At 54.2% G+C, this 18,877-nt stretch overlaps 1 protein-coding gene across 1 annotated transcript in view; it reads right to left on the bottom strand.

Annotated features, from left to right (window-relative positions):
- Positions 1 to 4,801: 4,801 nt before the first annotated feature.
- Positions 4,802 to 18,877, bottom strand: part of NOS1 (nitric oxide synthase 1) — an 83,201-nt gene continuing 69,125 nt past the window's right edge. Inside the window, exons 20-28 of the mRNA XM_077766030.1 lie at positions 17,889 to 18,082; positions 16,299 to 16,468; positions 13,410 to 13,620; positions 12,582 to 12,669; positions 10,890 to 11,011; positions 9,808 to 9,956; positions 8,471 to 8,665; positions 6,653 to 6,771; positions 4,802 to 5,077 (exon numbers count right to left, since the gene is read on the bottom strand). Of these exons, the coding sequence (XP_077622156.1) occupies positions 5,062 to 5,077; positions 6,653 to 6,771; positions 8,471 to 8,665; positions 9,808 to 9,956; positions 10,890 to 11,011; positions 12,582 to 12,669; positions 13,410 to 13,620; positions 16,299 to 16,468; positions 17,889 to 18,082 (1,264 nt within the window). The 3' untranslated portion in view covers positions 4,802 to 5,061. The remainder of the gene's footprint in view (positions 5,078 to 6,652; positions 6,772 to 8,470; positions 8,666 to 9,807; positions 9,957 to 10,889; positions 11,012 to 12,581; positions 12,670 to 13,409; positions 13,621 to 16,298; positions 16,469 to 17,888; positions 18,083 to 18,877) is intronic.

Genomic DNA, 18,877 nt, shown 5'->3' with positions numbered 1-18,877 from the left:
CCTAAGGCCCCTCCCCCCCCCATCTCAGTGGGGGGGGCTTCATGGGGGCACCTGGCCAGCGACAGCAGGCAAAAGTGGGAGAGCTTCCAAGCAAATCAAACAACAGACAACAGCCAGTGAAGTCGACTCCACTTTTTAATGTTTTAACCATAATGCAAACAGGCATAAGTAGACTTTTGTTGAATTCCATCAAGTTAGAAGAGGAGGGGAGGCAGGAGGAGAGCATGCAGTGAACACAGCTTGGACGACCTTGCGAGGCGCGTGGGGCGGGCGTCGGTCCTTAAAGGAAGGTGCCGGAGCGCACACGGGACACTGGGCGGACATTAGCAGCATCGAGAGCTCAGAGGTAGGGGGACGTCCGAGTTTCTGACGCGCGTGTGTGTGTGGTGACATGCGACACCCACTCTGCCCACCTCCCCGGCTCCTCAACCCTGAATGGAAACCCACTGGTACAGCAAGGAGGGGCGGCCAACTGCGTGCTCTCTCTCCTCTCTCTCTGCCTTCCAGAAAACCACCGCTGAGCCCAGGGTGGGTCCTACGAGAGAAGGGCAACACAGGAAAGCAGGGGGAAGGGAGGGCGGGGCGGCACTGGGCTTTCCATGGGCCCGAATCAGAGCAATGCCAAGGGCACAGCATCCTACCGAAATGGAAGCATCATCCTTCTGTCTTGGGAGGGAGTTTGTGAAGCCACTTTTTTATCCCCTCAACTCCCTGCCCTCCCCCCCCCAGTCCCCCTCCAAATCCCTTGAGTCTCAGTTTGACAGCAGATGATGGAAACAAAGCCATCAGCCTGAGGGGTTCTCTGCTGACTCCAGAAGGTCCCTGATGGAAAGGCCTGGGGCACCCAGGAGAGATGCTTTTGCTCCCAGGGGACATTGGACACTGTCCAAAGATATATTTGGTTGTCACATTTGGCAGGAGGGGGACCGATACTGGCTTTTAGCAAGTGGAGGCCAGAGATGAAACTCCACATCATGTTTTTACAATGCCCGGGGCAGCCCCCACCACAAAGAATCGGCCCCCAATGCCAACAGTGCTGAGGTTGGCCGGCCCCTGGACCAGAGGCTCTGAGAGTTTGGGAGCCAAGCCCGGGCACTTCGATGTCCTGGAGTCATTTTCTAGAAGACTCTGGAAAGCAGCATCGTAAGGCAGGTTTGTTCCTGCCTGCCAGGGCCACCTCGTTAAGAACGGTCTCCGTCCTGGACCAGGGAGACATGCCCTGCTTGTCCAGAACCGTTCAGATATTCAACAAATGAAGGCGTATTTACCCCTGACCTCCACCCCTGCACGGGGCTTTGACGAGTATTAACAGGGTATGGACTCAAGACCCGTGTTCCAGGGGTGAACGTTTACGCAGGTCCTCACCTAGGTCTGAGACTCATCGGTATTTGGGGGCGGGGACTGGCAGTGGACCGAGGACAGGGTATGCATGATGGAGAAAGAAGAGACCAGGCTGGTGGTGTCAGTGCCCAAAGGTCAGATCCAGGTTCATTGGGACCATCTGTGATGAGTCCCAAACGGTGGGAGGTAGGGCAGGGACTCTCCGATCTCGCTTCCTCCATCCCTGCACCTGGCCTTTAATTCTTGAGCTTCCAGGACATGTAGATGCCGGAAGTTTACAAGGGCTGGGAGACATCGGGGAGCATGGACAAGTCCTCTAAGACGCCCAGAGGAATGTTCCTCTCTTGGTCACCTGCAGGCAGTCTCAGATTAACTGGCCAATTCAGACAGAAGCCTCTGTGGGTAAGGTGGGCATGATGACATCCTGGGGCTCAGGGTAGCGGAGATGCAAAGATGGCGTAATGGCCGGCTCGAAACAAAATCTGAACCCCACAGCTTTCCTGATGGCATGAAGAGCCAACGTTCTAAGAGGTGAAGGGGCCCAGACATCTGGCTTGGCCATCCTGGCGCAGGGACCATTTTTACCCGTGATCTGGGTCAAAAAATCTCACTTGTTTTGGACTTAGGGCAAAACCTGACCTCCTTTTCAAAGTCCAAAGCAGGTTGCTGCCGAGAAGGTGTTTGGCAAGAGAATCCCGTGTTCTCAGGCTAATGTCTACCGGCCTGGGGTCGGTTCTCGTTCTGTGCATCTAGGCACGGCCAGACCCCGCCAACGATTCACCCCGCTGGTTGGTAATCATGTCAACAACTGTACACTCATCTTTCCCTAGAGGGTGTTTTTTGTTTGTTTTTCTCATGAGGCTCCCGTCTCAGCCTGGAGGTAATACTCTTGACCTTGTCCGCAGCAGATCAGTCTCTGGTTCCTGTTGATTCAACCCCTGGAGTGGCTTTATCCCTACATCTGCCTCTTCCCTCACTCCAGCTTTGGTAACAGCAAACACACCAGCGATGGCTCAACAGGCCGGCCATCCATGCTCTATGCTGCGGCCACAATGTTCTTTTCCAAGCGCAGTGCCAATTACCTTATTTCCTCCCATTTAAAAAACATTCTTAGAGATTTCGCGCTGCCTACCAAATGAAGTCAAAATTCCTCGACATGCCCTCACCTCTCCCTGGTCCCTGGTCCCTGGCCCCTGCTCACCTGCCCGGCACCTGCCTCGCCACCCTCAGCTTCTTCAGCCTTCCTCAGCCGGCCCTGATTTACTTTCCCATCTGTGCCTTCCGTCCCCCCTCTTCCGACTTCCTAGAAAGCTTGTGTCCCCAGACCGGCAAGGTGCAATCCACCCACTTCTCAAACCCCAGGCGTGTGTGTCGATTCTAAGGCTTGTGTGTCTACATACGGGATTCCGATCTTCTACAAACAGGAACCGCATGTTGCTCTGTACGCTTCACTGCGCCTTCAAGGCTTGATTATGGATCCATAGGTCAAGATGGGGAGCACGGCCATTTTTCCTTTTCCTATCGCACGGGGTGTCTCTTTCCTCTTGGCCAAACTCACTTTTATTCAGTAAGGTTGGGGACACTGGGGGCCAGTTCAAGGCAGAGGGGGAAAGACAGGGCTGTAACCCAGGTAACCCCCAAATGCCCAGTCAGTCCTATTTTCTGCTCACCTATGGTGAGACTAAATTTGTGTACGTAGTTTTGGCTACTGGGACTGAACTCAAAACCACCACAAGGGGGCAGCATTTACCCATCCTGGATCAGACCTAAACCCTGAACTAGGACTCCACGCTCTGAGTCTTGAAAGGCTCATTACAGCGAGATTTTTTTCCTAACAGGGATTCTGGCAAAGGAGAGAAATACATCAGACCAATCCCCTGTCTTCTAGCCGGGCATCATGAAGCGGCTTGTGTTGGGAGTTGAAAGGTGTTTAAAGGCAAAAATCCTTTTTGGGAAGAAAGATGCATCCCCATTCTATAATCACTGCTTTGGACTCCCTGATAAAATGAGACAATGCTTCCATCTGCCTGCCTGTGACCAAGAAGCACAGGGATATACGAAGAAGATGCCTGGCACACAGCAACTGCGCACAAGTACTTATCTGGGGATGGAAAAGCACTCACGCCCAGCGCTTGGTCTGGAGAGAGAAGCGTTGATGAATCCCTCCTTGAACGATGGTGGAGAAAGGCGAGGTCTAGTTTGCCCTTTGCCTTCAAGAATCTCCAAGATTGTCCCCTCCTGGGGACACCTCTTTGGCACCCCTTGTCCTAAGGCCCTTCTAGAGAGGCTCAGGGCACTTTCTCTTTGGCAGGCCCCCAAGCGGAGCATCCGAAATCCCCATTATGCATATAGAAAGGCAAGGCTGCCTCTCTGTACGACATAACACAACCAAACAGAAGAACCCACTGTCTGAGGCACCCCCTTCCTTCCAAGCCTGGGGACCCAGGACAGGCCCTCCAGGAAATTCTTTCCAGGCCCACCACTGAATTTTAGCCCTTATGGGTAGAGAGGGACCCTCCTAGCTCATTCCTGCTGAGAGGGTGAGCTCAGCAGGTGGCCTACTGGGTAGGAACTGTGCTGACCCTGATTCACACTGAAGACTCTGCCGCCCATTTTTGATCGGAGTCAAAGTTCGTTAATGTGTCAAAATTATTTTATCAGGCTAGAAACCGCGGGATCATTCACGGGAAGGCCAAGAGCATGTGGGCCCGGCCAGCTGGGCTGTGGTCCTGTACAAGAGGCTGTGTGAAGCCTCATTATGGCTTCCCTCTCCAATCTACCCACTTTAATGGGCTTCTACGATTTCCTTCCTGGGTGGATCAGCAAGGTCCTGTTTGGAGCAAAAAAAACCAAAAAAAAAAAAAAAAAAAAAAAAAACAAAACCAAAAAAGCCCAAAAACCAAAAAACCCAGCAATGATCTTCTTCCTTGAGATGGTTTGCAGTCTCCAGTCTCTGCCACTTTAATGTTTCGTCTATTTGTACTTTTAGCATCATAACATTGCAAGGGGAAACTGAGGACAAGCGACTTGCCCAAAGTCACCTGGTGGCAAAGATGGGAACATCACCTCCCGGACTCACGGGTAGGGTTATCCGGGGAGGGCCAAATCGGGTGATCCTATCTGGGGTGGTGGGGTCGGGGAGGGGGTTTGCTTCATCGATGAGATGGGTTAGTTTCCCAGAGCGGGCCCCACTTGCTAACTAGCGCCCGCCAGGAGCTGAATGCATGCAATTCTGTGAGCCCCTGTTTGAGGGCGGTTTCCCCTCCATCATCACGCTCCCTTCTCCCTGCGCTTTGCATCCAGGACAGTTAGGGTGCTTCGGGGACAAGAATTTCAGGGACACGGAGCACAGACCATAAGTTACGGACGCGTGAGGGACGAGCACAAGGCAGGGCACGGTTTTCGGCACTGAGAGGCGGAGGCAACACGCTTGCACGGGGGGGAAGGCGGACGATNAAGAGCCACTGTGGACGATGAAGGCATTGCAGTGCGGCAGGAAAACTCAGGGAGAAAACCCGGAGGGCCAAGGAGACCCCCGGGGGGCGGGGGGCCCGGAAGACGAACAACCACGCTGACAGTACGAGAGGGACAGTGGGGGCCACGCGGGGGCCCGGAGGGAAGGTTCCGCAGTGTCCACGCTTACAAAACCTGCAGCCCCCCCCGCCCTGCCGGAGCGCAGGGGACGGTCCCCCGGCCATCCGTCTGGGCAAGAGGAGCCAGTTAGGAGCTGAAAACTCTGCAGGAAGACAGGGAGGGAGAGAGTCAGCATCCTCGAATCAGAGCCCCAGAGAAGCCACCAAGCTCTGGGCACAGCGGCTCTGTAGCCCGCCCCTCCCCTCCCCCTCTGCCCCCAGAACCAGGCTGCAGCACTGCCCTGTGCGGCTGGGCAGGCTGAGCAAAGGGGAGGAAGAGGGAATGAGAGAGGCTTTCTGACAGCCACAGGAATTGTAATCCGACAGGCAGTCGTGTGCGAGCCTATTGGACACAAAGCATGTTTTCGAGACCGCTGTATCCTCACAGGGGGTGGGGAGGAGGCTGCTTAAGGAATGGGGTGTCATGGGGCGCCTGGGTGGCTCAGTCGCTTAAGCGACCGACTCCGGCTCAGGTCATGATCTCATAGTCCGTGGGTTCGAGCCCCGCGTCGGGCTGTGCTGACAGCTCAGAGCCTGGAGCCGGCTTCAGATCCTGTGTCTCCTTCTTTCTCTGCCCCTCCCCTACTCACTCTCTGTCTCACAAAATAAAGACATAAAAAAATTTAAAAAAAAAAAGAAGAAATGGGGTGTCTTGGGGTGCCTGGGTGGTGTCTGACTTCTGCTCAAGTCACGATCTTGGGGTTTGTGGGTTCAAGCCCCACATTGGGCTCTCTGCACTGGTGGTGCGGGGCCTGCTTGGGATTCTCTCTCTTTCTCTCTCTCCCTCTTTCTCTCTGCCCCTCCCCCACTTACGCTTGCTCATGCAAGCCTGCTCTCTCTCTCAAAATAAATAAACCAAAAAAAAAAAAAGAAAAGAAAAGAAACGAGATGTCTTCCCTACGCTACTGAAAACGAGACGGCCGAATTCCTACTGAATTTAATGCCAGGAGCAGACGGTGGTGGTTTGGAGGTTCTCTCCGGTGGAAACGGGGGGAGTGCCTTACAATCGCAGTTGACTGGGCTGGGCATTAAGATAAGGTTGAAATAGTGAGACTCAATCCAGTCCTGTGACGCCTCAGGCTGTCCCCAGCAACTTCCAGAAGGCTGGTAAAATTGCCATAATAACACCAATTGGGATTTGTGTGGATGGGAACGTTCTGGGCAATTTAGGGGACGAGGCTGGAGCCATTATTCCACTAGGGGGCACCCCAGGCAGACGCAGGGCACCCAAAGCCAGGGTTCCCACGTGGGGAGGGGCCTCAGAATCCCCTGGAGGGCTTAAAAAAAATTTTTTTTTATGTTTTTATTTTATATTTGAGAGACAGAGTGAGAGAGAGAGAGTGAGCAGGGGAGGCACAGAGAGATGGAGACGGAATCGGAAGCAGGCTCCAGGCTCCGAGCTGTCAGCACAGAGCCCACGTGGGGCTCGAACTCACAAGCAGTGAGATCATGACCTGAGCCGGGAGTCAGATGCTCACCAACTGAGCCACGCGGACGTCCCCCCTGGAGGGCTTTTTAAAGCACAAACTGAAGGTCTCCCTCCAGAGTTCAGAGCCAGCAGGGCTGGGGTGGCCTGGGAATGTGCATCTGCGAGCCCCGCCCCCAGTTGTGGGAAAGCCCTTGTAAAATGAAGACCCCCCCCGCCCACGCCCCTTGCCCACAGGATGAAGACGGCTTACTCATCAGTGTCTTTTTTGCTCTCCTCAATGAAGGCAATGGATTCAGATCTAAGGCGGTTGGTCACTTCATATGTTCGCAGGGTGACCCCGAAAATGTCCTCATGGTACCGGTTGTCGTCCTGGGGGACAGAAACAGCCATCAAACGCCAGCCAAAGGCAGCAAAGGGACAGACACGCTGACACCCTGGAAAGGAATGTCCCTAAAGACCCTGTGCTCTCCAGCCCATAGGGGTCTCTCCGGCCCAGGTGGCAAAGAACATTTCGGTTTGCATCCAGAGACAGGGCCGCTGGTTCTGACAAGAGGAAGCGCAGGGGCCGAAGGGAAACCTTGCTCCCCAACCCCCCTTGTTCCCGCAACGTGCAGATCTGGGCACAGCTGGGTCAGTGTGAGGCATCCCAGCCCAAAGAGGCCAGCAGAGATGGGAGAGGAGCAAAGGTGCCCGGTTAGCATTCAGGGGACATGCCACAGCCGCCGGAGTGGAGACTTCGCGGGCACACGGGAGTTTATCCAAAGATGAGCATCCTTGCTCAGAAGTAAACAACCAAGAAAGACCAGGATTTCTTGCGCCTAAGTTTCTGGAGGCGTGGGAGCCCCTTCAGCAAACTGAGGGGCAGGCATGGAGAATATCCTCAAAGGGCCATGTCCTTGAGGATTCGACAAGGGAAATGCGCCTCACTGCTGAGGGCAGGGTGCTGGCTGCGGGATCACAGTGACGCACGACAATGCCCAGAGTTAAGTCCTGGCGCCCTTTGGTCCTGAAGGAAGTTGCTCATTTGTAGAACAGGCTCACTTTTAGTTGGAGTAGTTTTCCAGCCTTATTCTGCAGAGGTCTGGGAATCTAAGACAGGGTCTCCAGGGCTCACACCAAAGAGATTGAGCAATAGGAGCTCTCTGACATTTCTACCAGAAAGTTCTTTTCTTTTCTTTTCTTTTCTTTTCTTTTCTTTTTTCTTTTCTCTTCTCTTCTCTTTTCTTTTCTTTTCTTTCCCTTCCCTTCCCTTCCCTTCCCTTCCCTTCCCCTTCCCTCCTCTCCCTTCCTCCCTCCTTCCCTCCCTCTCTTTCTCTCTCTTTTCCTTCCTTCCTTCCTTCCTTCCTTCCTTCCTTCCTTCCTTCCTTCCTTCCTTCCTTCTTTCCTTCCTTCCTTCCTTCCACCAGGAGTTTAGCATTAGATTTAGAGCAAGACTTCTTGTGCAAAAAATGTTTGGTTAATGCCCATTTAGGGTAGAACAGGGAAGGATGGGATCATCCCTGGGGCTTTGTGAAGGTACGGGACTCAGTTCCTCCTATTTGGGGCAGCTGGTTGCTCAGTTCGGACTTTGCTTGCTGGGCTGCTGCTAGCCTCTGTGCAAATTAGGTGAAAGCACCCTTCTTTCTGGGGTAGACACAGTTCCATACCAGCATACATGGCTCTGTGCAAGCATAGGGTGGCTCGCCTCAGACAAACCTTTTTGTGCAGTGCTCAACCTGCACAACCGCATGGGGCAGTGCTGCAGCTTGGTTCTGGGGAAAGGAAAATTGGGTGAGAATGCTTTCTATCTAGCTACCCAGTGGTCCACCCACTTGTTATTTTCACACACCACTGCCGTCATCCCTATTTAATACAGGCACCCGCACACCCAGCGCCCAGTCATCCTTCCTTCTCCCTCAACTATGGTTTGGGACCACCGGTATCGTCTACCCTGAGCCATAAATGGGAACGTGGCAGCAGGAGGGACGCCATCATGGCTCCCCTAATCGCTGAGACAGGTGGGGCGAGGAAGAGGAGACAGGAACTGGATGCCAGAGAAGGGATCCAGGAAGCCAGCGGGGCCGCTCACCCTCAGCCTGCTGATGAACACGCCAGCATCCTCCGCTGAGAGTTTCCCCTGCTGGGTCATGATGCGCTGGATGGCTTTGAGGACGTCGGCGGCCATGGTGACGTCCCCGCAGACGTAAACGTGGCCCTCTTGCTCCGTCAGGGCTCGGTACACAGGCTCTGCCAGCTGCTCCTGCAGAATGTCCTGGACGTACTTCTGCAGGGAGCACGGAGAGCCGTGAGATGGAGCCGGGCTCCGGGGCCGCTCACTCCCTGGGGAGCAGAGCCTGACACCGGTGACCCCAGGGGTGACCCCAGGGGACTGGGGTGAGTGCGTAGGAGAGGGAGAGCCAATCCAAGGGTGTGTGAACGGAGCGCAGCTGTGCTAAGGACCCCCTGGGGGTAGAACGCACCCCTGACGCAGCGCCGAGCCGGGTGCTGTCCACCTGCTCCCCTCTGCAATGGGCAGCGGGCACCCGTGGGGTGTTAACGCCCTGCTCTGGTAGGTGCGGGGTTCATTACTGCACGCATCCTGTGGCGGGGGGAGGGGGGGTGCCAGGGAGGCCCCAGGGCAGAGATGGGAGCGGTGAGNTACATCCTCTAAGGCGCCAGCCTTATTCGTCCAGGATGCCCGTAACTCGCCCAGGAGACCGCCCCGGGCGGAGGCCGACTTGCAGCTGGCATAGCCTGGCAGGGCTGTCCCGGTTGGGAAGACCTTCGATGCCCTTCCACGCCCGAGGTCAGACAGCCGCGGCCCAGACCCTCCATGGGCCCGCCCCGCCCCAGCTGTCCCGGCCCTTTCCTGGGACCGCCCCCTGGGGCTCCCCAAGACCCAGCAGGCACGTGCTCCAGTCCGGAGGCCCGTGTCCATTCTGCCTGGTAGTGCCTCTAACGGACGAACGGGCTGTTAAATGGGTTTTTTTTTCTTTTTAATTCATAGTTTTAAATATTTTTTGATTTTGGTAAAATACACACCGCATAGAAGGTACGCGAAACTGAAAGCGAACAGTTCGTGGCGTGTAGTACGCCACAGTCCTGTGTAACCATCGCCCCGTCTAGTTCTAGAACTTACTCATGCCCCCAAAAGGAAACCCTGTACCCAATGGCGGTCACCTCCCCGCCCCCGCTGCTCCTGGTAACCAACAAATCCGCTCTCTGTTTCTATGGGTTTGGCTGGTCCAGATATTTCACATAGGTGGCATCATAGGCTATGGGCTGTCAAATATTTTAAATCGATATTTTTATGCTCCTGCTTCCCCACGTATAGAGCAAGTTTCCGCAGGAGACTTTGGGAAGGGTGTGGGGGCGTCTGCGGGTGCTGGGCTGGGGTACGGGGACAGTGAGTGGGCCAGGGGTTACCTTTGGTTTGTCCGGCTCCCGGGAGTAGGCCGTGAAGAGCTCTTTGAAGACCCCTTTGTTCTTGGCCTGTAGAGTTTCCTCCCTGTAGATGTGATCGATCTTGGATTGCCGGCACCCAAACACCAGGACCATGGGGCAGGGGCTCATTCCTGGGGGCCGGGAGGATGTCATGTCACCAACAGCTCCGAGGCCTGACCTGGGGCTGTGGGTGGTGGTGCGGCGGGGGGCGGGGGAGGGTGTGTGCTGCAATTCTTAGTGTGTACCGTGCACACAGAGGCGCTCAAACACAGACACAGGCTGGGGTACACACGTGCACACACGCACACCCATGTGCACACACGCACACAATGAGGGAAGCAGGTAGAGGGTGCTCAGGGTCTCAATCTTTCCTTCCGCCCCCACCCCCTGGCTACCTAGCGGCCCCTACTGGGTAGTGCTTACAGGGTGGCCGTGAGAATTAAAACAGGGGCGCCCAGCAGGCAGGGAATCCTCGATCGGAATTAGCTATCCCCCCAGAATGACTGCTCTATGGGAGCAGCTTATCACTGGTATTTTTTTAAGTCGCGTCTCTGTCTTGTTCATCGCTATGCCTCTAGCGCCTCCAACAGTGTTCGCGTTTATTAGATGCTCAGCAAACCCCTGTTTAAGGCACGCCGCCACTGTGGGCTTCTTTCCCACTCCTCCCAAAGCTGATCTGTTGTGTCTCTCACACAGCAAAGCTTGCTCTTGAGTACAACCATTTTGGGACAAGCCCACAAGACAGACATGCATTTGAGAAGGCTTCATGTCCCTTCCTTCAGGTCTGCTTGAAGTTTCAGACGGGCCCTATCGTAACGGTCCAAGAAATGTCCTCTGGGAACGGACGTTCAGGCCCGAGGCCGAACCAGGTGCGAGATTTGTTTGGATACGTCCTTCGAAGCACAACCGTGAACCTCACCTACGGGTCAGGTCAGTACTAGGATCCCCCTGGCCTGCCCCCGGCAGTGATGCGACCCAGCGACAACTCCTTCGTTGCCGGGGTGATGGGTCTCGCCACGTCCAGGCGGGGGCGGAAATCCCACGGCTGCTGAACTCCGACCCACCTTTGTGCTGGATATCAAATTGCCGCTGCTGCCAGAAGCTTCGGAAAGGGGCGATGCCAGTGCCCGGGCCGACGAGGATGCAGGGCACCAGAGGGTTCCGGGGCAGGTGGAAGCTGGGTGCTCTGGACGAGAAGGAGAGAATCAGGAGGCTTGCTGAGCTCGGATCGGATCCAGGGCGCCTGGGTCTTGGGTAGACCAGGTGGTCGTCTTGGTATCCTTGTGGGATCACACACTTCCCCTGGGGTCAGGTGTCCCTCGTGAGAGCGGGAGGTCCCACAGCTTTGGGGAACTCCCCAAACGGAGGCAATCTGGCCACGACGCAAATTCCCAATTTTCCTCATTGCCGAGCTAAGCCGCAAAGGGCAGTGGGATAGATTTAACTCGGGGCTCCCGACCTTAGCACGCCTGACATTTGGGGCTGCACACTTCTCTGCTGGGGGGGGCGCCCCGTGCATGGTGGGATGTTGAGTGGCACCCCGGGCCTCTACCTACTAGATGCCAGGAGCACATTCCGGCTGTGACAAACAACAGCATCCACAGAATTTGCCAAATGGGCCCTGAGCAGAGGTGGGGAAAGGAATCACCCCCTCTGAGAACCACCAATTTAACCACCCATGAGATCTAAACTCGGGGAGCAGACCACAGTGTATAAAAGAATCATGGAGGGCCAGGATGTTAAAAGTGCAGATTCTTGGGCAACGCAGCAAGTCTGGGCTCAGGATACTGTATGTTTGAAGCACCACGCGGGATTCTGATGCCGATAGTATGTGGACCATCCCATGAGGACTCTGGTCCCAAGAAAAATCTAGTCTGAGAAAAATCACTGGTCGAGACCACTGCTCAGGTAGAGAAATTACTGGTTGACAAAGCAGGAACCTAAAGTGGGCGCAGGCATAGCCTTTATTGTGAAACATTTTTTAAGTTGTATTTTTTATGTGATGGATTGTGGGAAGAACACTTCAATGAATTCTACGCTCTTAACAGAACTTTTAAGTGCACAGTATAGCACTGCTCATCGTAGGCAGGAATGCCCTTTAAAGGTGAGTTTGGGGGCGCTCAGGGGGGTTCAGTCGGTTAAACATCCGACTTCGGCTCAGGTCATGATCTCACGGTTGGGGGTTCGAGCCTTGCACGGGGCTCTGTGCTGACAGCCCAGAGCCTGGAGCCTGCTTTGGACTCTGTATCCCTCTCTCTCCACCCCTCCCCCACTCATGCTCCATCTATGTCTCTCAAAAATAAATAAATGTTAAAAAATTAAAAAAAAAAGAAATGTGTTTGGGAGGAACAGCTCTGATCGGTGTGGGGGGAGGGTGTGGGTCTTTTCCCATCTCCAAGAAAGTGGGAGCTAAGGCGTCTGGGAGACATCGGATAGAATTTCCGCAAGGCTGCCCAGTCCAGGAAAGCGGATACTGTGTTTGCCTGGCTGTCTCCTGTAGCCTCAGCATCTAGCGCTGTACATGCACTTGATACATATTCGTTATCTTGACCTGACTTGAACTCCAGGGCTTGCTGAGTTTCTGCCGCGTCGCCCTCCCACGATCCCATTGACTTAACAACTTGGAGTGATACGAAGTGCTTGCCGAACTCAGTTCTGTCTGACTCAGCCACTTCTCTAGAAACCTCGGGGCTGGTCCACCCACCCCATCTCGGAACATCCATATGCAGATTCGAGACTGCTGCTCGTTTCCTTACCCTCTCACGAAACAGGGAACCACTTCGTCAGCCGGTATCTGGTTGAGCCAGGAGGAGCACACGCCATGGTGAACTGGTCCTTCTCCATCTAGCAGAGTAACCGAGGCGGTCTGGGGCGGGTCCTGTCCCCACGGTCCCCAGTCCCCGGCCTCCCCCCTCCCTCCAGAGCGGAAGGCCCAGAGCCCCCACGCCAAGTTTGCGCCTTGCCATTCCTTGTCTGGACCCCTTCCTCTGAAGGGGACATGGTATAGCTGGGGTGAGTCGAGGCTCTGAAACGGCCCAGGATTCCTGTGGGTGAGGGTGGGTGGGGTTCAGATCCTGCCCACCGAGAAGGTCATGGTCAGGGTGCTCTGGGTGACCTTCCAGGATGCCGGTCTCAGAGCGCCCCCAGGCACCGTACATTTTAATTGCTTCGTCAAGGAGGGAAAACGCAGGAGAGAAAACGCTAGAGCATCTGACTGACCTACAACCACCTGGACATTGAGGCAGGGAGCTCCCCACCCCGAGGGACGGCTGGGGGCGGTTTGTTTGAGTCGCTGCCTTGGGGGGATGTGACGAGGAGATGAAGGCAGTAAAAGGGCTCTCAGGCTTGGGGAGCAGAGGTGAATTTCAAGTGCACATCTTTCCCGCTTCCTGATTCTGCACAGGGTGGGCTCTGCCTGAAGGGGCCGTGCACATGCTCCGTTTCTTCCCTGAGCCCTTGGCCTTGGGGATGGGTCTCCTGCCCGGGAACTTGGGGTGTGGCAGACCTATAGAGGCCCGGGGGGGGGGGGGGGAAGCAAAGGCAGCCCCGGAGCCCACCCTCCCGCCCCCAGTGCCTCTGCCCACCTCGGGTGCGGTAGGAGACGATGGCCACGGTGAGGTGCACCTCGTCGGGGTACATGTCCGGGGAGGAGCTGATGGAATAGTACCGAGGCTGCAGCAGGGAGAGCTGGGTCAGGAGCAGGCTGGTGGGCATCTGGATGGACGGGAACTCCTCCAGCACCTCCACGATGGTGGGGTTCTTGCTCCACTTCCATTCCTCGTACTCCTGCAAACCCTGTACCAAGGAGAGGGACCCGGGACTCGCAGCCCGTCCTGGTACGCATGCCCAACAAGGGTGCCAGAATGGCTGCGGAAGGTCGTTAGTCCTCGTAAAGGGTGGCTAACACTTACGCAGTAATCACTCCGTGCCAGACTTTAATTCTTACAATGAGCGTCGGAAATAAGTACATTTTTTTCCTCCCTATTTTATAGAGGAGGAAATGGACAACTCTTGACGCCCTTTGGCTTTGAGGCAGTGATTCTGGGTTTTGAATCTAGGTCAGGGGTGGCAAACTTCAGCGCAACTCGTAAGTGTGGCTTACCACCTATTTGCAGGGCCCGTGAGCTGAGAGTTGTTTTTAGGTGTTTCAAAGGATGGGGAGTGGGGAGGAAGTCAAAAGAGGAATACTAGTCACGACACGAGAATGTGATACGAAATTCAAATTTCTGTGCCCACAAATGAGGTTTGATCGGACCCCGGCCACGCCCACTCACTTAGGTGCTGTCTGTTCTTGGGCTATCATGGAAGAGTTTGACGGTTGTTAACAGCGACCTCATGGACCGTGAGCCTAACACATTTCCTACCTGGCTGTCCATGCGGAAAGGTTGCTGACATCTGCTCTAGGCAGTGTGGCCCCCAAAATCTGGGCCCCCAACCATTATAGATCCTGCCACATGCAAAGGTCAAGAGAGAAGCACTGGGAAGTGGAGGGAGTCGTGACTTGCTGATACAGACTCAGACCTGTGATCTGTGAATTTGCAGGGCTGGAGATGCATAGGTCAAGTTCAAGATGGTGAACGGCAGCCCCAGAGGAACAGGTTAGGGTGTGGAGGCCCACGTTCCGGGGCACGTAGACGGCACGACCCAGCTGCTACCAGGGAACAGAGGAACTCCCTGGGGCTCGAGTTATTTTTCCCACATCACAGAAGCTGCCCTGGGCAGCTTATACAAGGCTCAGATTTTGAAGAATAAAGCCTATTATAAGTGCATCGTATAACGAAGCTTTCCCCACCTTCCTAAAGACAACCTTGCTCTGCTGATTGATAGGGTGTGGCACCCTTGAGGCCTGTCCCCCAGACCTCCAGTCTCACTTACCTCTAGCTACAAGGTGCAGTTAGCCAAGAGCCTCAGGAGCTACTCTCTGAAGTGGACCCCCCCCAGAAACAGACATAGATCCCTGGTCCTTCCAAAGGCTATGGCTGCCATTCTAGATGCTTCCATTCAAACTTCCTTCCCTCTCCATCACTTGGGGTCCGATTTGTCAGAGGTCTGATGGTTCTCCAAGCCTTAGCTGAGTTTTTCCTATTTTTCTCTTACTTGGGTGTTTCCCTTGTTAAATATCCTGGGTGTTTCCCTTGTTGGATATCTTCACTCATTTAATCCCACCTTAGAGTTTGTGCTCTTTGGAAGAAACGGGCTAAGACGTACAGTTTATCAAATTCTACCTGAAATCACCCTGTCCAAACAGTGCTGATCTCTGGTCCTTCTGCATAGCAGCCCGCGACTCATTAATTACATCTTTAAATTAAAGTTATGCATGTACATAGTATAAATAAACAATTCTGCAAAGCTTATGATAAAAATTAATGCTCTCACTTCTCCAGTCTGTTTCCAACTCCCCAGAGTCAACCCCTTACAACTCTCTATACTATACATATTCCTTCTGGTGTTTTTTTTCTCATTTCTAAATACAGGTGCCCCTCAAACAACACAGGTCCCTCAAACACATTTTCTTTTCTTGAACTTACTTTATTGTAAGAATACAGTCTGGGGGGGGAGAGGGGAGATGGGCATGGAGGAGGGCACTTGTGGGGATGAGCACTGGGTGTTATATGGAAACCAACTTGACAATAAACTATTTGCAAAAAAAAAAAAAAAGAATACAGTCTAGAGTACATATAACATATGGAATATGTGTTAATTGACTGTTTATATTCCTGGTAAGGCTTCCAGTCAANAATGTGGATTTCTACTACACGGGGGGTGGTTAGCACCCCTAACCCTGGCGTTGTTCAAGGGTCGAATGTCATACGCATTTTCTGAATTAGCCTCTTCCTCTCTGCCCATCGTTCAGTGCCCTCTCCTGGACAGCAGAAGAAAACTAAATCATTCTTTGCTGGTGCCTTGCTTAGTGGGGAGGAGGCCCCACTGGGAGAAGTCTGGGTGGCCCTCCTGGGTAGGATTCTTACTGAACACGGTTTTGCAGCAGCTTAGGGCGAGGGAGCCAAAGCAAGGATGAAAGAAGTGCTTGTTTGAGTCATTTTACCATCAGAGGGCCTCCTGTATCTTGCAGTGCTACTAATAGCTCCTCTGCTTTGGGAAAGGCCTCTCTCTAAAACACAGCAAGTGGGATTCTCTCTATCTTTTCCTCCTAAGCAAGGGCTCAGACAGAACTAAAACTAACCGAAGCTCAAGAGTTCCGAAGGAAGGAGGAACACGAGTTGGCACAGCAACTTCTACTGGGCCAGAGAACTCTGACATTCAACAGGGTTCCCTCGTTCTGTCAGACCTTAGTTAGAATGGAGATGGTCAGGACAAGACTAGCCAATATGGCGACCATCTGCGAACTAAAAATTGGCACCTCTTGCTCAACACTGCCACCTGCTGGCTGGACGACCGTTGGGCTAGTTCTATAAATCCACCAACCAGGAGGTGAAAGGGGCCCTTGGGGGTGTATGAGGCCAGAGACCCACCTTGCTGAGGACCAGCAGGCGCTGCTTCTCCTTCTCGCTGGTGGCCAGGGAGGCAAACTGCTGCAGCTGCAGCGGCGTGGGCGGCGTGGTGATGTCCAGATAGTACTTGAAGGCCTGGAAGATGGTGCAGGGCGGGAGGCGGTGCTCATTGGTCCAGTTACTGATGACTCCTACGAAGGTACAACGGAGGTGAGGGCCGGAGAGGGGGAGGGGAGTCTGAGCTCCGAGGGCTTAGCTCCTGGGAGAGAGGATGGGGCTGGTGAGCCAAGCAGCCCCTTGGTTTGCCACCTTCCATGTCCCACATCTACACCCAGGGCTCTGGGGACCACGTAATTATCTCATCTGTGCAAGGCACACATCCAAAATCAATTGAGCAAACCAGTTCAAAAGTTAAAAAAATAAACCATATTAAAACAGCATGAGACAGTCCCATGGCATTCTATGCAGTGAGCCCCCCACTGAACACGGGTCTATTTTGGCTCTGTCTGCCTTCTCACGGTGCCAGCCTCTCAGACTTCTAAGTGGGATTCCAGTGTTTAAAATTACAAACATACCTAGCACTTTCCTAGCACTTTCTCTATGCCAAGCGCTATTCTCCATTAATTCACTTAGTTCTCACAACAGCTCTAGGTGACTGGTGCCATTATTATCATCTCCGTTTTGCCACTGAGAAAAATGGAAGAAGCACAGAGAGGTCAAGGAACTTGCCCAAGGCACACAGCTCATAAGTGTGGAGTCAGGCAGCACTGCTCCAGACCTTGTTCTAACTACTACACTGTACTGCTTCTGTGTCATTTTCAGCTGAAATAACCCCCAAACACAAGCCTTTACTTTATGTCATGGGTTCGACTCAACATAAAAAAATAGTGCTGTTCCAACATGAAGGAAGAACTGGCTGGGTAGGATTTATAAAGTGTCCTCTCTCAAAAGTGGTATCTTTCTTCTTCTTCTTCTTCTTTTAATGTTTATTTATTTTGAGAGTGTGTGGGTTTGGTTGGTTGGGGGGGTTGAGAGAGAAAGAGAGAGAGAGAAAGAGAGAGAATCCCAAGCAGGCTCCATGCTGTCAGTGCAGAGCCCAATGTGGGGCTTGATCTCATGAACCATGAGCTCATGACCTGAGCCAAAATCAGGAGTTGGACACTTAACCGACCGAGCCACTGAGGTGCCCCAGAAGTGGTATCAGAAATGTGGTTCAACCTCTAGAGCGCCATCGAGCTGCATACAGTGCCTTTTGATTTCAAGAGGAGGGACGGTCCTTCAGCTGCTATGCATTGGGTGGTCAGTGAGGCGGTGGCGATGAAGGAAGGTGAGCCCCTCCCCCAAGGATGAGCGACAAATGTCCTGGTATCACGGACACTGGCTCAGCCAGTGGGGCCAAGGTTGTTCGGCCATGAGGCAGGGAGGGGTCTTCCGTCTCCTAATCTGGAGGTGACAGGGACCCATTCTCCCCCCAGGATTGGTGACTGGGAAGAAGGACCGTCTCTTCTCCCCCAGTCCCGGACAGGACAGGACGGGCAGTGCCCCGGGAGCTCCCTGGAGAAGGGGAGGAGCCTTGGGAGCGGGGGCGGGGCCCAGCCCTGCCGCAGTTACCCAGAGCAGTGCTTCGCTCCTCCAGCAGCTCCACCTTCACCAGCTGGTTGACTGGGGGTGCATCCTCCAGCCGTTCCATCAGGGCGGCCACCAGGTCGTCGCGGTTGCCAGGGAAGACGCCCAGGTGGTCCCCAGGCTGGTACTGCAGCTCCTGATTGCCGTTGGTGTGGAGACGCACGAAGATGGTGGACCGGCTGGAGGGAAAGTTGAGGAACAGCAGATAAGGGTCACCAGCAACTGCCTCCTCTCCTTGCTCCTTTGTCTCTTCTTGTGGCCGCAACCCCCCTCCTTCCGTTCTCTGTGGGGCCCCCAGTCCTCTGCCCCCATCACCCCACACCCCAGCTTTTAGCATGGTCACCCATGAGCTCCTCATTGCAAACCCAACGGCAAGTTCCGAGTGCTCATCCTGGGCGTGGAGGAAGCACGGGGCACGGCTGCTCACGTCCTCCTTCTCAACTCCTTTCTCCTGGATTCCAGCACCCCAGGCTCTCCTGATCGTCTCTCCTTGGCCGCCCCTTCTCATCTCCCCGAACTCTGGGCCCGAGAGCACCTCAGGGTTAGGTCCTCTGATTGATTCCTTGCTTTTCTATGTTCCTTAACCTGCCTTTCTCCAACCCGTTACCACCATCTGCCTCCCAGTGGAGTGTACATCGTCACATGGTCTGTGGCCGGGTCCCCTGCCTGCCCTCTGGCCTCCAGGGCAACACAAACTCTAGGCGGCAAAGAACCTGTTTTGTCCACTGCTCTGTTCCTGACACACAGGACTGTGCATGGCACATAGTTGGGACTCAAGAAATATTTATTAGACGAAGAAGCCTCAGACTCCCAGGGCTAACCAGCCACCACAACAGACTCTGTTCTCAGGACTAACTGGGTTCTCCCAGGAATTACAACCCCATTGGGGCCAAGGCAGCGGAGTCCCCAATCTGTGTAATGCCCTCTCTCTTGGGACTCTCATGCTCCACTCCTCTTTTGTAAGTTGCCGGGAG

This window comes from Crocuta crocuta, unplaced genomic scaffold, assembly GCF_008692635.1.
Source record: "Crocuta crocuta isolate KB4526 unplaced genomic scaffold, BGI_CrCroc_1.0 scaffold339, whole genome shotgun sequence".
Lineage (NCBI taxonomy): Eukaryota > Metazoa > Chordata > Mammalia > Carnivora > Hyaenidae > Crocuta > Crocuta crocuta.
This window is presented reverse-complemented; position numbering and strand designations above follow the sequence as displayed.